We start from the raw sequence: 18434 nt of genomic DNA, 5'->3' as shown, positions 1-18434 counted from the left end.
CTTCAGATATGATCACTCGCTGCATTTAATGTGTCTGCAGAACGTTCTCTCCCACAAAATCCGACTCTCCGTCGGCGATAAGGGCTGACATTCCGGCTTATCGATCAATTTTATGGATCACTTTGCTGCGGTCGGCGTCAAAATAACTCTGAATCGCTTGGAAACTACGTAATGTTTGCTGTACGCCGTGCACCTTGGACTCCGGATTGAATGAGTAGGCGGCGGCCTCCGTGGTGATTACCCGTATAATTGGGAAACGGTCTGGGCTCTATCGCATGTACAGGGTTCGTGTTCCACCGATCGGTGAGATAGTGCACTCATATCGGGGGAACACATATAGTTCACCTTTACTCTGAGTAAACAATCCGTTTTTTCGGCAGCTACATTTTTTCTTCCATTTCTAATCTTTAGTATTCTTTGTTTGTGTTTTATGATCCACTGCCTCGTTCTAGTTTATTTTAGATTAGAATTTTCGACGCTAAAGCTTTCATTTTTAAAAGTACCTGCTTAGCTTAGCTTGCTTCCTTAGTATCTATACTAAACTTCTGTTATACATTGTTCTAGCTTCCCTGTTCAACCACCAAGTTATAAAAAGCTTCCCTGGTTTAAGGCAAAGCTATGCGTATGAAAAGCTGCAGTTTTATGGATCTATCACTTTCAGATTATGGGAACAAATATTCTTTAAAAATATGATTTTTAAGCTAGCAACACTATTAAATTTTACATCCGTAGTTAAATTATTCAGCTTTTGAAATTTGTTAATCAGGTTTAAAAAATATTATACCCTCTAAATGAACACTTCTATACTCTCAGAAAACATATGTGAGAAAAAGTATCCAGTATAAGTATCCAAGTATATAAAAAAATATATAATAGTGCTCACTACAAAATAAAATAAAATTGATTTGTAGTTTTCAAGTCGTTCAAAAGACATCAGAAAGGTCTGACATTTTTGTATTGAATCCTGGTTAAAGTGAATACAGGAAGAGTCAAAACTTTATCCGAATAGCTAAAAGCAATATCTCATTCAGCCTTGACATTTGGAACTCACAATGGTAAACCGCTTGACTTGCCAAATTGAGTGGAGCCCCGCAATTGACTACCTAAAATTAATTTGTGCCGGCATTCAATACACTTTCTTCACCGAACCCCAAAAACCGGCATACACAGTCAGTCGGGCTCAGAGTTCGACCACAAAACCATTTAATTTGTTGGCCGAAAACCTATAACAATAATTGACTTTGTTCCGCCCCAAAAGCCGGACACACTCACAAGGTGTCCTGGCGAAATTCTTAAGCAACACTCTCGGCCAGAGACTTTCCCACATAAATTATGCAGGACCTGACCACTGGCGCCTGTCGACAGGAAGGTCCTGGAGCTGGAGTGGGAGTGGGAGTGGGAGTGCTGGGAAGCAAGATTATTTACAAAATGCACAAGCCACAGAATCTTAAACACAGCAAAGCAAAGGTCCTTTGCGACGGGGCGGAAAGAAAACAATTTTCACACAAATTTCTGGAGCACACAAATGAAAGCCAAACAAACAGGCGAGCAAACACAAAGTTGTCGGTTGGGGGGCAGACAAGTCTGAGCTGCCAAAAGGTATTCCCCAAGAATGTCTGCCATAAGGACTCGAGTTCGGAAGGGAAGGAAAGGAAGGGCAAGGAGGCGGAGGAGCACTGATTTGTCTCCCCGACAGCACAAAACACTTGCCCATCGCCCAGAAAGACAGACAGAGAGTCGGACAGACGGACAGACAGACTGGCAGACCGAAGGACATACGGACAAAGGAGCCAGGACAACAGAGCCCCAGTTGAGCTCCTCATCCACACAAATGGAGACGTTATCGTCCTCATCATTTGGCATCGTCTTGGAGCAGGAAACACCACAAAGCCACCGGCCAGACGACCTTGACACACAACTGTGTGTGTGGACCGGAGGACGACTGCTCGTTCAAGTGTCCAGTCTGAAAAATGGCCACCTCCTTTGCTCCTGCTCCTGCTGCTCCTGCTCCTCATCCTTCTCGTCCTCCTCATCTGTGGTTCCCAAAGGCCAGGGGCATTCAAGGAAGCAGGATCTCTCTCTCGTCTGCCAGTTAATTGTGCACCCCAACTCCGAACTCCGAACCCAACCCCACTGGCTTTCGCATCCTTCGTCCTTCTTGTTGTTCTGGCTAATAACCAACAGCATCTCCTGGCAACTGCAACTGCACTTCTGAGTCCGAGATTTCACAGCTTGGCAGCCACTTTGAGGCCACTTGTTGAGCGGGCTTGAAATACGAGACTTATCGGTGGGCGGGCCAAGGGATAATTGAAAGTCTGCCTTTAAGATGGCCGGCAGCTTAAATGCAAATGCAAATTGGTAGGGGCCATAACCGAATCGCTTAATAAATTGGGGACCGAGCAGAATGGAAATTGAAAATAATGAAAATGCATAAAAAATGCTGATCAGAAGGGGAGAGGGAAACTGCTGAGCAGAAGAAGAAGGGTGTTTTTCCCGGACATGATATATGATGGAGCAGCAGCAGAAACAGCAGTCCAGCAGGAAATAATTCCCAATCCCCGGCGGAGTGGGACATGCAAATATTGAAACTGGCGAAGCCAGGACTACAAAGAAGTCTAAACAACAACAAGAGCAGAGCGTTTTTGGCCAGCCACTAACAATAAATGATGATGGAGCTAGGAGTTTGAGTTTGGAGTTTGAAGTTTGGTGAGAAGGAGTCGCGCTGGTCTTCCAGCTCCAAACATCGCTGATTAAACGCGAGTGCCACGAATGCGTCGCGAGGTGACGACGACGACATGGACATGGATTTTTTAGAGGAGTGGAGTGACTGGGGGGTATTCGGAGGTCCTGTGTCCTACGTGTCCAGACGGGCAGACAGGCTGCAGTCGTCCGGCTTGCAGGTTCGCAGATCCCAGACAGACGAATTTCCAAGCCAAGGAGTGGGATCCACCAAAGCTCTTCCTCCAGAGGAGGAGGAGGACGGCTTCGAGTCCCCGAGAGTCTGCGGCAACATTCTCGACAAAGGACCAGAAAAGTGCAGATTGCAAAAAATCAACTACGGCCATATTTGTTGGACGTGTATAGATTCTGGTTTTTTGGGCAAACATTTCCGGACTTTCTTCCTTCTTTTTGTTGTATTTCTCTAATTTATTTCTTGATTTTATTTGTTTCGCCGGCAGGAGAGCACCGCGCATGCAAATGATGTTGAATGCGATAAGTGTTCGAAGGGTTGGTCATTCCCTTCATTTCGTTTTCCAAGTGGAAAACAATAAAAAAAAAACACTTGAAAGCTGCAGACAGCGCGGGAAGGAGAAGGAGCAGCGTTTGAAATATGAACTTGAGGGACGCGTATTGTCTGCCCCGATTTTGGTTGGGTGCTATATATATGGTATTGTAGTACCCCCACTTTTCCTCTGGCAGCTGCGAGTTGATTTATTAAGATGTTTCTATTAGGACGGACACTAATTGCCGGTTAACCCATTGAAGCGGATTTAATGGAGCCACTGCCAGCTGACCTGGCCGAGCACTTAAAGCCAAGCCAACATCCTTTGGCCATCGGCAGCGAAGTTCCTTCATATTTCATGGCGAAAAATCAAGAATCCGCCAGGTTGCGCGGCATTGGCAGCCCAGTGCATTACCATCAGCTCACATGTCCTTTGTGACAGAATTTTCCCCCACCGCCCCCCATTTCCCCTCCACCACTAACCTTTCCATTTTTGCCCGCTTCGCTTTTCCCAGCTGCACATAAACCAAATATGTATGTAATTTTTTGCAATTTTCTAACAAAATTTCGCATTTTTTCGTGTTGCTATTTTATTTTGCATGGCTCGTTGGACAGGCCAAGGCTGGCTGGCCGTCCTGAGTCCTCTGATGTCCTTCCTTCGCTGGAAGGAGGCCACTTGCCAGCCGGATCACGTCGGAATATTTTCAATGTCCCGGACGGGATGTATGGCGGGATATAATAATTTCATGTGACATGCAGCGGTCTTCTCCTCTTCAGCTCCTTCGCTCCTTCCTTCTTCCTTCTCCCGGCTGCTTTGATATATAATTTTGCATTTTTTAATGCCTCACTTGCCCCGAGCCACGTTCGCCATGTGAGTGTCCTGTGGGTGTGTGTCCTGTGTGTGTCCTGTGTGCTTGCCCTGTGCACTTTTGGGCAGCGCATAATCTCATTTAGTTGCTGGCAAAACGCTTTTTAAAATCAAATTTCCGCTAAAACATTTTCTATTTGGCATTTCGTTGGCATTTGTGGCTCACAAATGGAAATAAACCCCCAATCTCTTTGTCTGTCAGCGGGAAAAAAGAAAAACAGATAAGAAGAAAAGGGATCATGAGCATTTAAGGAGGAACCTGCGAGCGAAACTTGATGGACAATTTCCCTAAAAAAGGATTGTCTCGTCGTTTTTCGCCTGTCTGAATATTATTTGCACTCGGCTGCAGCTTGATTGATCCCGGCCAGGGAAGATGCTCCACTTATTCGCCCCACCTCAATCCCCCAACGAACGCATGTCCATCATAATTAATGGCCGGAATCCTTACGCTATAAGTCCGACTTGCAGGACTTGCAGCAGGCTGGCAGGAGTTCGCCCCCCTTTTTGGCCTTCGCAGCCAGGAGCTCGTTGCCTTCTCCGTTTTCATTTCTGGCCGAGTTGGCTCCGCCTCCAAAAGCCGGCAGTTGGTGCGTTTTCTGTGCGTTCTATGTACCGAAAACCCAACGATAAGGCGAAGCAGGAGGAAAAACCAGGAGGAAAAGGCCAGGAGGTGACGGAGGAGACGACCGAGTGCAGAGTAAATGAAAATGAATGGCAGGCCGCCTAAAAGTAGGCAACACGACCCCCTGTCGAATACATAGAGCCATCGAAAAGTGGGGGGGAGGCGGCGATGGATCACTGGGAGCTCCAAGAAAACTGTTTGCCTGTCCACGCGGCGTATGTGCAACGCAGGAAGAGCCCACGCGGCGTATGTGCAACCCACACTCTCCCTTACCCACACACACACACACACAACCGAAATACGAGATGTGTAAATCAATCAGGAGCAATGCGGCGGTGGACATCCGCTAAACTTATTTGCGCCAAATTATTTTCCAAGGAGTGGTGGTCGCAGGATAATCGAGCAAACAGGCAAAACGCTCAAGCACTTTAGTCAATTTAATTTCCTAATTAACTGGCAACATCATTGGCCCCCTCTCGCTCTACCTCTTCCTCTTCCCCAGTCCTTAATGTGCGTTGGCCGAAAGCAAGGACCCGGAGTCCTTGCTCCGTGTGTTGGTAATTAGCCGCACACGGCGGGTCCTTTAACACCAGCACTGATGATCCTTGGCCGGGCATGCAAATTAAGTCAAAACAATTGTGCACACACATTGACACAAGACGGGATGTCCTTTTTTTTTGCCACATAAATATATGTAAGCTTTTTACGCTGGCCGCATAATAATGTGTCCGGTAAAGCAGGGATAACGTAATAAAATAAAAGCCACTTCACACATCCTCAATGGCCGCTGGTCCTTGGCACTCGGTACGTGGTCCTCGGTCCTTTGGCCACAATGTCCTGGCCTGGCTGGCTGGTTTTTTTTCGCTAATTTGTTTTACTTTGTTTATATTAAAAACATTGTTTGCCTTCGTCGGGCCAAAGTGCAAATGTGTTAACCGCAAAGGATAACATTTGCCCAAGGGCTGACCGGCCAGCGGATGTCCTGCTGCTGCCCGTGTTTGACATTATGTCAGCAATTAAATTGTCATGTGAACCCGCTGGATAAGTAAATTATATGGCCAAAAGATGCTGACCCGGGGATGGAGAGCCCGGCTGGCAGGCTGAGAACCCAAAGAAGGACCTTAAAACAGCAAACCAGGGCAAACACAAAAAAATAAAAGGCAAACGCTGTCCTTCTGTGTTTGCGGCACATTGCTGGTTTTCGGTTAAGTGACCGGAAAATTGGGATCCTTTACGGCACATTTAATTCACACATATGAGCGGCACAATTACCCGAGCACGCCCAGGACATCCCCGAGCACGAGTGCCCCCGCCCCTGGCCTCCGGCATCCTTTTGGGTCCCCACGTAAGCGTAGACAAATAACACTTAAGCGCGAGATGCCAGCACTGGATTCCTGCGGCTCTCCAGACCCAAAAGCCAGTGGCAAAGCCAACACCAAAGGAAGTCCTTTCCACTGGGAGAAAATCATTGCGTTGATATGCATGAAAAATGAAGTAGAAAAGAATGAACAAAATAAATAAGGAATAATTGAATGAAATATTACAATTATGTTTAGTTTGTTTATAAAATGTATAAAATACATAAAACCCCCATTGCAATTTTTTTTTGTGGTTTAACATGGATGACAGATTAATTTACTATATGGTTTCCAATTGTTTAAGATAAAACATTTCTATCCAAAAAAGATTCCTTGATTAATAACAAAGTTCATATACGTTTGCCACAATAAATTCATTTTATATATTTCTTATATCTTTTATTTATTATTACATACCTAATTGGCATGAATATTTTCTCTTATTTCTTAACTTTAATTTTTAACCACTTTTTTCAAAGTGCTCCTGCTGCCATGTTGACAGCCCAAGAGGCGTGCCGCGTGCCGCAGATTTGGTGTTGGTCCTGCGGGGAAAACGCGGAGCCACTCAGCTGCAACCTCGACAAACGACAGCAGCGGGTTTTTTATATTTTCACGCACACAAATTTCTACATTTTTGTCTGGGGCCGCCGCGTGTGTGTGAATATATTGTGCAAGGAGTTCATTCTAAGGACATCAGCAGGAGCAGGAGCAGGAGCGGAAGCGGAGGCAGTAAGTGGAGTGAAAACATGAAATCTTTTTCTATATATATATTTAACAATAGCGAGTCTGCGGGTCTCCACTGTTCCGGTTTGCAGCCGGAATGTCTGGGTGACAGGCTGACAAGCTTGGGATGCCTTTTGGGTCTCGTGCTCGTGGCTTTCAAGGAATGAGTGGGGTTTGGCAAAAAACGGCTAACGGAGCAGAAAAATGAACTGGCTTTGTGGCTGGGTCACAGGCTACCCTCGATTGAGGGAGGTCCTTTTTGAATATGTTGTGAGCAGAGAATATTTTTTAAAAATTAATTTATTTAGCAAATATATTTAAAACAATTTTATAAAGAATGCAAGTACCGAGAAATACAATTAAATTACCAAACCAAAACCCTAATTGAACTTTAAACCTTTATATTTTAATTGATAGTCGGACTAATAACATTTACCTTAAACTAATAATAAGAATTATCAAGTCGAGTTGTTTTATTTTTGAAACCTTTTTCGCACTTCTGCTTTTTGCAGAAGATGAGCTCTGAGCAGATTTATTTGTGTTAGAACAAACGGATTATGATTTCCATGGAACTTCCATGTGGCGCTGAAAACCGGGGCCACAATAAGCCAGCCACTTGTTGGCATTTTGTGGCATTCTGTGGCTTGCCAAAAGCATCCGCTGGTGCCCCACTTTTTTAGCCTTCTTTTTAGCCCGGGGTGAGTTAAATGCGCTCTTAATGAGAGCTCGTTAAAGATGATTTGCGGTCCAGTCACAACTGCCAACCTGGCAGCTTTTGTAGTTCCCACTTAAAGTTGGTCAAGAACCGCTCGAGCTTATTAAAGGAGAGATGCAAAACAGGCGGGCACAAGGACTTTGGGCAAACAGAATGCTGATGATAAACTGGCCATTGGCCAAATGAGGAAAGCCAACGCATAATCAAACACCGAAAAACCAAAAAGGCAGGTGAATCCAGGTGGGGGTCTTCCCCCTTTCACCCGGTGACCCCCCGGTTCTCATTTACCTGTTTTCGTTCCGTTGGGGAAAACTGCCTCGAATGTTCTTTGGCTCAAACAAATTTCTGTTTGTTGTCTTTGGAGGCCTGGAAATTGCGTTTCCGCTTGAGGAGCGCCCCCCTTCGGTTCGACCCCCTTTTCGATTCCCGAAGTATGCTGTGAAAATGCTAGCTGAAAATCCTGATCAAGAAGCGAGTATTTCCTTTGGGTCTCTGCACACCAAAAAAAAGAAAATAAAAAAATTTGTTGTAATCGTTTTAAAAAGTTTATTGACTTGCTGTCTAAGTAAGTATGTTAAATTACTATTTTAGATAATAATGAAGAAACCAGTAGAATATTATTTAAGTCGTTCGAAATTTAACAGTTTATGGTTCAAAATCTTAAGTTCACTTTATATAAAAGTATTTATTTTATTTTTGATTATACGATCGTGTTGTTTGGTCAGTATTTCCCTCAGTGATCTGCGGCTGTTTGCTTTTGAGTTTTTGGTGGAAATTTTGCGCTTGCAAATCGCACGGAAAATTCGAGAACGAGAAACGGACAGAGGCAGCGGCTGTTCTGTGTTGGTTTTGGGCTTGAGCATGTGTCCCCCGGTTCGCCGCCCCCTCCTCCCCTCCTCCCTCCCCCTCTCTATTTTCCATTTCCCCCAGACCAGTTTGCCGGGCAACCCTCGAAGAGGATTTTCATTTCGCAGCTTAGAACTGAACCGGGTTCGCCGGGTGCTCCTCTGCTTTTCTAAATAATAGGATTCGCGAGCGGCAACTTCGAGGAGGCACCACCAAGCCCCCCGAACCACTGGGTGGTGGAAAGTGGTTCAGTGTGGGCCAAACAATGCAGCAGACGCATGCATGATGGTCCAAAGGTGGAGCTGCGGTGGCAACTCTGGCAATGGCAACTTGGACCGGCTATCGAGTGAATTTATTTGCATTTCGCATGGCCACCAAAAAAGGGAAGAACGAGGCGATGGGTGGTGGGTGCTGCCAAAGAGGCCTGGTCAACAATTCTTTCGATTTTCATTTCCGTGTCCTCTCCAGGCATCACCAGTAGCAACAACAACAGCAACAACAACAATAACAACAGAAACTGGAAGGACAACAATACTGCTGGCAACAACAAACATGGCGCAAAAATCATTAGAAACTCTTTTGTTTAGCTGGCGCACGTTTGCAGGCTCCAAAGTCGGGGAAATAAAACGGCAGAGAAAACTCCTCCGACGCAGGCATTTTCCTTTTTCGCCGACGATGAGGACGAGGACGAGGATGAGGAGCGGCGACGTCGCGTATGCGCAATTTTCTGAAAAAAACGAGGAGGAGGCGCTGGCTACCCAATTGACCGAGGCCGAGCAAGGACCTCCAGGGCACAGAATGGTGGTTTCTAGAGGGTGGTGCTCCTCCTCCCGCTGCTGCTGCTGATGTGGCTACTTCTTTTGTTGCCCCCCTCTGGTGGTTGCTCCTGCCCGGGAATCCCCTCTCTTTTCAACCCACCACTTCCATTTTCTGTGGTGCCCGGCAGTCCGGCATTGCTGGTCTTTTTTTTTCCTGCCCCACTCGTTGGTTTTGCGTGATCCACACTTTAAGCAGCCTTAGCCGCAGTGGCCGCCAGCAGAAATCCTTTTGAGGGGCGGCTGGAGGATGTGGGGAATGCCAGGGAGACTGGGGAGACTGCAATCTGCAGTATTGCAGCGCTGACTAAGCGATTTGTTAAAGTTGAAGTTGTCAGAGCCTTGATCTATCTTAAGTAACCACATCTAATAAGTAACCACCTTATCAAATAAACTTTCAATAAAATTAATACTTAGAAGCTATATCGGGATTATTTGTGTACGAAAAACTAAGTGCTTACCTTTCCTGAATCCGTAATTATTATTCGTAATTAAACCGATCTTGTAAGGTTTACGTAGAAAACTATCTTGTATAATTCAGTTTATAGGTCACATTTTCTTTTATTGCTCGACTTTGAATTCTTTCTAGTTTTTCAGGGACATTGTCAATATCAGCTCTTCAGTCTTTGTTTGTTCTACTTCGGATTCTCCAGCAGGGAAGAGTTGAAGGTCCTTAGAAGAGCGTTCAAGAGCAGCTCGGAAAAACTGGCAACGAATGTGAGGTTTTTGTCCACTTCTAAGGATGGCCGCAGAAAGGCGCAAGGCTTTTCAACCATTTTCCGGCCTTTCCTTCATCCCTTCCCCACATTTTGTCACTCTTTTGAGTCCTACTTCTTCCGTTGGCAGTGGCATACGGTAGGTCCCTTTACTTATATTTTCATTTTGAATCCATACCCTCTCCAAAAGGTTTTTTCGGTAAATAAATTCAGATTCTATGAAGATATTTAACCTTTAAGGGATTAAAAGATCTAGTATTAAAATTAAATTTGAGCATTTTATTAAAAGTACTGATCATCTCATTCATTATTACATATTTCATTTTAAAACCAGAAGATTGTGCATCCTATCACTTAATTAACATCGTAGTAATGATCTTGAGTCTCTACATTTTAAAATTGTGTACGTTATGTTCTCAAATAGATCTGTCCGTATACTTTAAAATAAGATATTTTAAGAAGCGTAAATATCTAAAAAATTAATAAAAATTATTTTATAATAAGCCAATAATTGATTCAAAGTTTCTTTTAAGAGTAATTCCAGTATCGAAGGCTTAACTTCAAGCTCCGCCATTCAGTGGCTTTGGTCATTTCCTGTCGCCATTGCTTTCTCCTTTGACTGTAAGTGTGTAACGGCTTTTTTCTTTTCACATTGGCTGCTGGCAATTTGAACTCTTTCGCTTTGCCAGCGGATGTCCTTTAACGTGGTTTCCACACCGCTGCCCTTGCCACTGCCCACACGCTTTCTTCACGCTGCTCCGATAATTTCACTTTGAATTTCCTCATCGCAGCTTTTCTGCTGCACGGAAGCGCGCTAGTTTCCTCTCCCAGCGGACCGGTTAGTTTTTCCTTGTTTTTTTTTTTTCAGCTACAGTTCGCCATCTTCGGACTTGTCAAAGCGGAAAGGGCCTTCATTTCCGCCTCGAAAGAGCCGCCGCGTTTTTTCCTTTTCCGATTCGCTGACTGCCAAAAAGAGGACAGCAACTGCAAACATCCCTTTGAAGGTAAAGAAATAGTTCTAGTTGATCGAAAATATTGATTTGATCTTATTGATCTTTTAAAAGCTCTTTTGCTAAAACCTTCTTAAATAATTTTTGTAGCATACTTTTTGGTTCTGCAATCTGTTTTTTTCCTATCATTCCATATATGAAATTATTTCTTACAAGGATGCTGAATGGAAAAATCCAGATATAACTAGATGACAGGTGACAATATAAATCAGAAAAAAAGAACCCTATTTTCTCTTTGACCTGCGAAAAAATATTCATCTTAAGATGTCAAAGCTCCTGAAAGAAAGGGCACAAAAGGAATGGGGAAAATTGGAGCCTCGTGTCGGCGATTCGCCAACGAAGGCCTCGAAAAATAATTTGCGAAGTGATACGCGTTTTTTAGCCCATGTGCACCCCCGATTTATATATGCAGATATCTATATAAAAGTATTTCATGTGGCCCCCCGCACACACACATATATTATTATATATATATATATAGATATATTCGAGTGGTCGGGCCAATCGGCGTTGAGCACGAAGTTTCGAGAGGCTCGTGGAAGGCGCCCGAATGCCAAAAGGTCAAAAAGAGAGAGGGAAAATGGAATAAAATATGCAAAATATACAAAATAGCACCACAAAAATACAAACAAACACTCACACATACGGCCGAACACAAAGAGGGATTTATTTTAGTTGTTGTTATTGGCTGCGCTCGCACTGGCACACACACACACAAGACACAACACTATTGCAATAGTGCGTGTACGGCAACAACAACTACATTTTGATATTAAAAATGCGTTCGTAGCACCGCCTACCAAGTGACGTCACTTGCTGCACTTGCTGCGTCTTTGCCTCCTTTTCTTTCTTTCTTTCCTTTTGTTCTCTTTTTTGCTCTTTTCGTTGCCACCTCCAAGTATCCATTTTGGGGAGAGGAGGAGGAACCAGAGAAGAGAGTGGAGCCGAAGCTTTTCGTTCGTTTTCGCTCGTCTTTCAGCAGTTTTTTTGTTGTTTCTGCCTCTCCCCCTTCCTCGTGTTGGTGTATGTGTGTGTGTGGAGGAGCAAGCAGCTCGCTGTCTCTCTTGCTCTTGAGCCCCCATATGGAACTTTAAGGGGCGTGGCCAAGTGAGTGTGTGTTGCTGTCGCCACTTTTTCTCTGCTCTTTTTTGCCATAGTTTCTGCCTAAGCAGCAAAAGCAACAACAAAGGCCAACGTAGAAGAAGAAAAGAGGGTTGGCAACTATTGGCAACACTTTCTTACTGGACATTGGCCAGTTTCTCTTTCTTGCTGGTTGTTGTTGCTGCTGCGGCTTGTGTTGTAGTATTTGCTGCTGCTGAGGTGCAAGTTGCTGCTGCTTCTCTCCTAGTGGCAGGTGTAGCCTGCAATTCTTGGCTGGGATAGTGAATTGGTAAGATTTTGTATGTTTTTTCGATTTGACTTATTAAAATGCCCCTTTGGATTAATAGGTAACAATTTTTTACAATAACTATGTACATACACTATAGCAAAATTATTGAAGATTGTTTTTACATAAAAATTGTCCACCTATGGCTAAGAAAATTTAAGACACAAGTTTTGCTAATATCCAAGTTTGTGGAGTACACAATACTTTTTTTTATTTCGAAGTATGCTTTTGTGATATGTAATAAAACCAATATAAAATCATCGCCTGGAAACTGTTGTTTTTAATAGAAACAAATCTTTTTAATGAATAAGTATAAGGTTGAATAAACAAACAAAATGCGCCATACAAATATCTTGAAAAATTTATATTTTGAACTAAAGTCCAATTTTTTAAGTATAAACTCTAATTTCTTAAGTCAACAAAATTATTAATTTTTAAGTTTTGTTTTGGTTGTTTTTTTCCAAAATTGTTAAAAATTTAAAAAATTCTTAAGTTGATTTCGGAGAAAGATCTTTAAAAAAATATAAAGAGAGCCCCCAAACACTTCTCTTAAGGAATAATCTATCTCTTATCAAGTCCGCGGCATAAACCGGAAAACACCACTCTCTTTGTTCGAATTCGCCGTTTGCGCTCTCTCGGCAAAACGCCCTCGTCGGCAGCACAGTCGGCAGCGACACCGGCGTCGGCTGAGCGGCATTGAGTTTCATTCATCGCAAAGCGATTTTCAGTTTGAGTGTCCGTGGGATTCAGAGTATCTGTGGGATTCAGATTCAGTTCGGTTTTGACTTTCGGCGTGAGTGCAACGTGTTTTTAGTAAGAGCCAGCAACAACAACAACAACAGCAACAGTAACTGAAACAAAAACACAGCAGTAGTGAGACAAGAACAGCAAAAGCAACAACAAGTGACGTGCAACGACAACAACAAGCAGCATGTGTTGCATGCAGTGAACAAAATACCAAACAAGAGGAGAAAACATAAACACAAGTATTCTATTAATATTTGAAGCAAGAAAAAGGCAAACTAAAACTAAAAGTGAACAAAAACAACAAAATAAACGAGACCAAAGTGTATGTGTGCGGTGATTATTATATTAATTATAGTGTATTATTTATGACAAATGACTGGGTTGCAATGAAAATCGATTTTGTACCTCCACTATATATACTACTTTGTATATATAAATTATCCAGAGGAAGTCCGCCCCTCCTCCCATTTCCCCTCGCACATTTTCCGCGCATTTTGCTTGCGCTACCAAAGAAATTGTAATTTATTAATTTATAACACAATCCACCCAACGAAAAGGTCGTAAAAAGCAATGTTGCTGCTGCTTTTCTGCTTCGTCTTTTGGGCGCCCAGGAATTAAGAAGAAAACCCACTCGAAGGAGCAACTTTTCCGACTTTTCCGAGTGGGTGGCACGCGCCAAAAACAGTTTGTAAACATTTTCCACAGAGCGAGAGAAAAGCCAGACAGAAAACCCAGCAGCAACAACGAGCTCTGCCTGTGTAATTTATTACTTGCTGCATAAATAATAAATAAGCGTTAATAAATAAATACAATATGCAATATATAAATGTGTCCGAACGCCCACACACCACCCCCTTTTCCTGGGCCCTTCTCTGTGTGTGTGTGTGTGTGCGGGTGTGTCTGTGTGTGTGTGCGCCCACTTCCAAGGATCCACAACCTCGAGACTGAATTAAATAAATAAATACAGAAATAATAAATAAATAAAGTGGCCTGCCTTCTGTATTTTTTTGCTGTCAACAGCTGCGCTGGCTATAAATAATTAAACAAAAGTAATATAAATTACGAGGAAACAGGAAGAAGTATAAAAAGGCGAGTTTCGAATTAGGAGCTTCCAGCTTTTCTGTCTGTTTGGGGTTTCAATGATGTTTTTTATACTCTTACTTGCTTACAATGATAATTTTAATATAATGAAGTAAACACTTAGAAAATTAGTTTGAAGTTGAATAGTTTTTCTAGAAGAACAAAATGTTTTTTGTGTATTTTCACAAATGTTTAAAAACTGACTTTAAAAACATAATATGAAAACTCAAGCATTTTCAAACTATAAAAGTCAAAATATCAGTTTTGAGTTTTGAGTTCCGATTATGAAGTTCTCCGATTTTTTTTTTTGGCATTTAGGCAATTTACTTATTTATTTATTTGAGGCCGAGTTTTGCCAAAGAAGCATCAAATTTAATGCGAGCAGCCACGATAAAAGCAACAAACATGAATAAATAAGAGGAATAACAAAAGGCAGAGCGCGGCCATAACAATAAACCAAAAGTTGCCAAAAAGGAGCGAGGAGGAAAGGCGGCAGCAGAGTGTTTCCCTCAGACAGCGAAGGGCACTGATGAGGGGGAGAGGGAGGGGGAAAGGGGGTGGCTCTTCAGCTCTTTCCAGCTCCCATTTCCCAGCTCTTCAGCTCCTCAGCTCCCTCGACGATGACTCTCCGGCAACAACAATAAAATAAACAAAAATAATAACAGTCGACGACGACGACGAGTCGAGTCGCAACAGCCACAAGATTTAATTGGAATGAAATAATAATAAACATAAAAAGTAGCAAGAAGAAGTATTATAATAACAATAATAATAAATATAATTAAATTTTATGGCAGCTGCACGGCAGCAGCAGCAGCAGCAGCAACTTTTGCAACCCTCAAACGAGGCGAACCCAACAAGCCCGACCAAACCGACATAAATTAAAATTATACAAAATATTTAAATAAATATAATTACTTTTGCCTCTCTCTCTCTCTGTTGCTCGCTCTCTCTCTTTGTATTTGTCCCCTCGACGCTGCCATAAATAATAATATTTAATTAAATATAAATCTATAGACGGGCGCTGTGCGCATGCAAGTAGATCCAGAGACAACAATACAAAATAAGCAATAATCGCACACACAATTACATAGCGATTTCGTATAGATGCGTACAAATACAACAACAATAACAAAAATAACAACAATAACAATAATGGGCAGAGGAAACTACAAATAATTGCAGCTCAGTAATATAAATTAAGCTAAATTAAACATAAATAAATGTGTGCTTAGCTTTTAGCTAATAAAGCACATTTCTGGCCGGGGCGGATTCAGTGGGCGGTGGGGGTGGTGGGTGGTTCGAGTGGGTGGAATGGTTAGGAATGGTTGCGAAATACTAAACATAAATTAATAGAAATTCATGGAAATTTTCGGCTCAGCCGGAGGGAAGGGGCAAGATTAATAGGCTTATTTAATAGAGTTATGACTAAGAGCAAATGCGCTCGCTGATTCAACTTGATGTGGATAAAACACTTGCAGATACATTATTGTTATAGATTCGAATACATTCGATTGGCAGGGGGAATGCCCAATATTATTAAAGCCTGTTTCCAAGAAATCATACTTAATCAAACCGGAAATGTTTTGTCTCTTTGCCATACTTGATATTCTTAGAAAAACAACTCTCGAAAAGAGATAATTAATATATGAATATGTTTCAAAGATTTATTAGTTGACAAGCAATGGTATTCATTTATTTGTTAATGAAAAGTATTATCCATAAAAGTAGTTTCTAGTTTCAAAATGCATTAATGAAAGCCTCTTGCCCCTCTTTCCATCTTTTAATGGTTACCTTTTCTTCCCAAGGAATCACATGAAAATTCTCTTTAATTCCAGCGCTTGAACTGCTCCCAGGAAAAGTTCTCGTAACGCCCCTGAAAATGTGTTAAGAACCCCGGCAGAAAACCTGCACTTAAACAGATAAAAGCGGAAACTCTCTCAGCACCATGGACATGACCAAACAGATCGTGGACTTCGAGTTGAAGTCGGAGGGCGAGGTGGAGCAGTACGAGCCGAGTGACTACACAATGGCTCCCCTGGAGGAGCCCAAGATGGCGGTGGAGCCTCAGTTGGAGGAGCCAGAGGAGCTGGACAGAAAATACTCCCCCGAAAGGGTGGCAGACTCCACTTTGGAGGATCAACGGGAGGAAGTTCCCCAGATGGACAAAGATGGAGATACAGAGCCAGTGGCACTCGTTAATTCACCAGAAAATAAAGATACAGAAACGGTGCTGGTGAAGCCCAAGGAGAGTTCGGTGAACGATCAACCCTTGACCCCGCCACCGCGACCTTTGACCTCCAGCGAAGTGGTGGGTCTCCGGGATCCCGACGATCCCGAGTTGCGCCTGCGCCTGGAGGCCAAGAAATCGCGCTCCCTGCCGGTTTCCCCGCAGCCGCAGCAGAGCCTCAAGTTGGCTGGCTCGGCTCTCTTCGAATTCGGCCAGAGACCCCCTCCGGTGGAGGCCAAGATCAAAGCGAATCCCGACCTGAAGCCGCCGAGGCGAAAGATGGCTCCTCCGAGCGGCGGCGGTGGCGATAATCAGCAGTTTTGCCTGCGCTGGAACAACTACCAGTCGAACCTGACCAACGTCTTCGACGAGCTGCTGCAGAGCGAGTCCTTCGTGGATGTCACTTTATCCTGCGAGGGCCACTCGATCAAGGCCCACAAAATGGTGCTCTCCGCCTGTTCGCCCTACTTCCAGGCGCTCTTCTACGACAATCCCTGCCAGCACCCCATCATCATCATGCGGGATGTCAACTGGTCGGATCTGAAGGCCCTGGTGGAGTTCATGTACAAGGGCGAGATCAATGTGTGCCAGGATCAGATCAATCCGCTCCTGAAGGTGGCAGAAACCCTGAAGATCCGCGGACTGGCGGAGGTGAGTGCGGGCAGGGGCGACGGGGGCGCCTCCGCGCATCCCATGTCCGTCTACGACGACGAGGACGAGGAGGAGGAGCTGGCCTCGGCCACCGCCATCCTGCGGCAGGACGACGAAGCCGATCCCGATGAGGAGCTGAAGGCCAAGCGACCCAGGCTGCTCCCCGAGGGAGCCCTGGATCTCAACCAGAGGCAGAGGAAGCGATCGCGGGACGGCAGCTACGCCACGCCCAGTCCCTCGTTGCAGGGCGGCGAGTCGGAGATCTCGGAGAGGGGCTCCTCCTCGACCCCGGGACAGAACCAGAGCCAACCTTTGGCCATGACCACCTCGACCATCGTGCGCAACCCGTTCGCCTCGCCGAATCCCCAGACCTTGGAGAGCAGGAACAGCGGATCGTCGGCCGGGGGAAATCAGAGGAGCTCCCCGCCTCCGAACTCATCGGGCCATAGCAATGGAAACGCCGGCAGCGCCATGCTTTCCCCGCCGGGAGCAGTGGCCGCCCAGTCCGCCCTGCCGCCCCACATGGCCGCCGCCGTGGCAGCCGCCGCCCACCATGCCGCCGCCGTGCCCCCGCCCCCGCCCGCCATGCACCATCATGCCGCCGCCGCTGCCGCCCAGCAGTTGGCCGCCCAGCATCAGCTGGCCCACTCGCACGCGATGGCCAGCGCCTTGGCCGCCGCCGCCGCCGGAGCGGGAGGAGCGGGCGGAGCGGGATCCGGAAGCGGATCGGGAGGAAGTGCCCCCAGTGGCGGAGCCGGAGCAGCGGGAAGTGCATCCGCTTCCTCGGTGGGTTCCCATCACGATGACATGGAAATCAAACCAGAAATCGCCGAGATGATTCGCGAGGAAGAGAGGGTGAGTTAAAAAACTAATTAAAATATTACATCAAATATAACTATTTCTAATTAGTTATAAATATTTAAATTAAAGAGGAAATGAAAGAACAATGATATCATATAAAGACAAACATTAATAGATATACATTACAAAAAGCTTAGTGATCTCAGCAATGACTGAATTATTTTGATTGTGCTCACAAGAAATGACTAAGGTAAATTAAAAAGTTAAGTGATATACAGACATTCCTTGGAAATTGCTGGAGGCCAAAAGAATTACCCAGAAATGGAAAAAAATAAATTGAGTTCCATCAAAGAGAAATGACTAATAAACTAAACAATTAAAAAGTTTCCCCTTTGAGTTTCTGGAAAATTATAAAAAAAAGAAGAAGAAAGCAAAGCGATTATTAGATTTTTCCTGAATTGCTGATATATAAAAGCAGACGATTACGGAAAATAATTTTAATGCTAAGAAGTATATTTTTGAGGTAAATAATGGATACCTTAGCTGAGAAAATCATGAAGTCATTAAACGAGGCAGGTGATCAGCGATCTCGGTGACTCAGAAATAGTGTTCCACTTGCATGCAAATAAACATATTGCCACC

General features: G+C 44.2%; 1 protein-coding gene across 3 annotated transcripts in view; it reads left to right on the top strand.

The window, feature by feature from the left end:
• Window positions 1-13008: 13008 nt before the first annotated feature.
• The window catches only part of LOC108100450 (protein bric-a-brac 2), a 28917-nt gene continuing 23491 nt past the window's right edge, over window positions 13009-18434 (top strand). For 2 of the 3 annotated variants that reach the window (XM_017204377.2, XM_017204374.2), the window contains exons 1-2: window positions 13009-13352; window positions 15949-17846. In XM_017204377.2, coding sequence (XP_017059866.1) covers window positions 16059-17846 — 1788 coding nt within the window. In that variant the 5' untranslated portion in view covers window positions 13009-13352; window positions 15949-16058. Of the gene's footprint in view, window positions 13364-15948; window positions 17847-18434 lie in introns of all 3 variants that reach the window. The other variant, XM_017204375.2, reaches the window with a different exon arrangement.

Source organism: Drosophila ficusphila, unplaced genomic scaffold (assembly GCF_018152265.1).
Source record: "Drosophila ficusphila isolate 14025-0441.05 unplaced genomic scaffold, ASM1815226v1 contig_286, whole genome shotgun sequence".
Lineage (NCBI taxonomy): Eukaryota > Metazoa > Arthropoda > Insecta > Diptera > Drosophilidae > Drosophila > Drosophila ficusphila.
The sequence above is the reverse complement of the archived record's forward strand: the minus strand, read 5'-3'. Positions and strand labels throughout refer to the sequence as shown.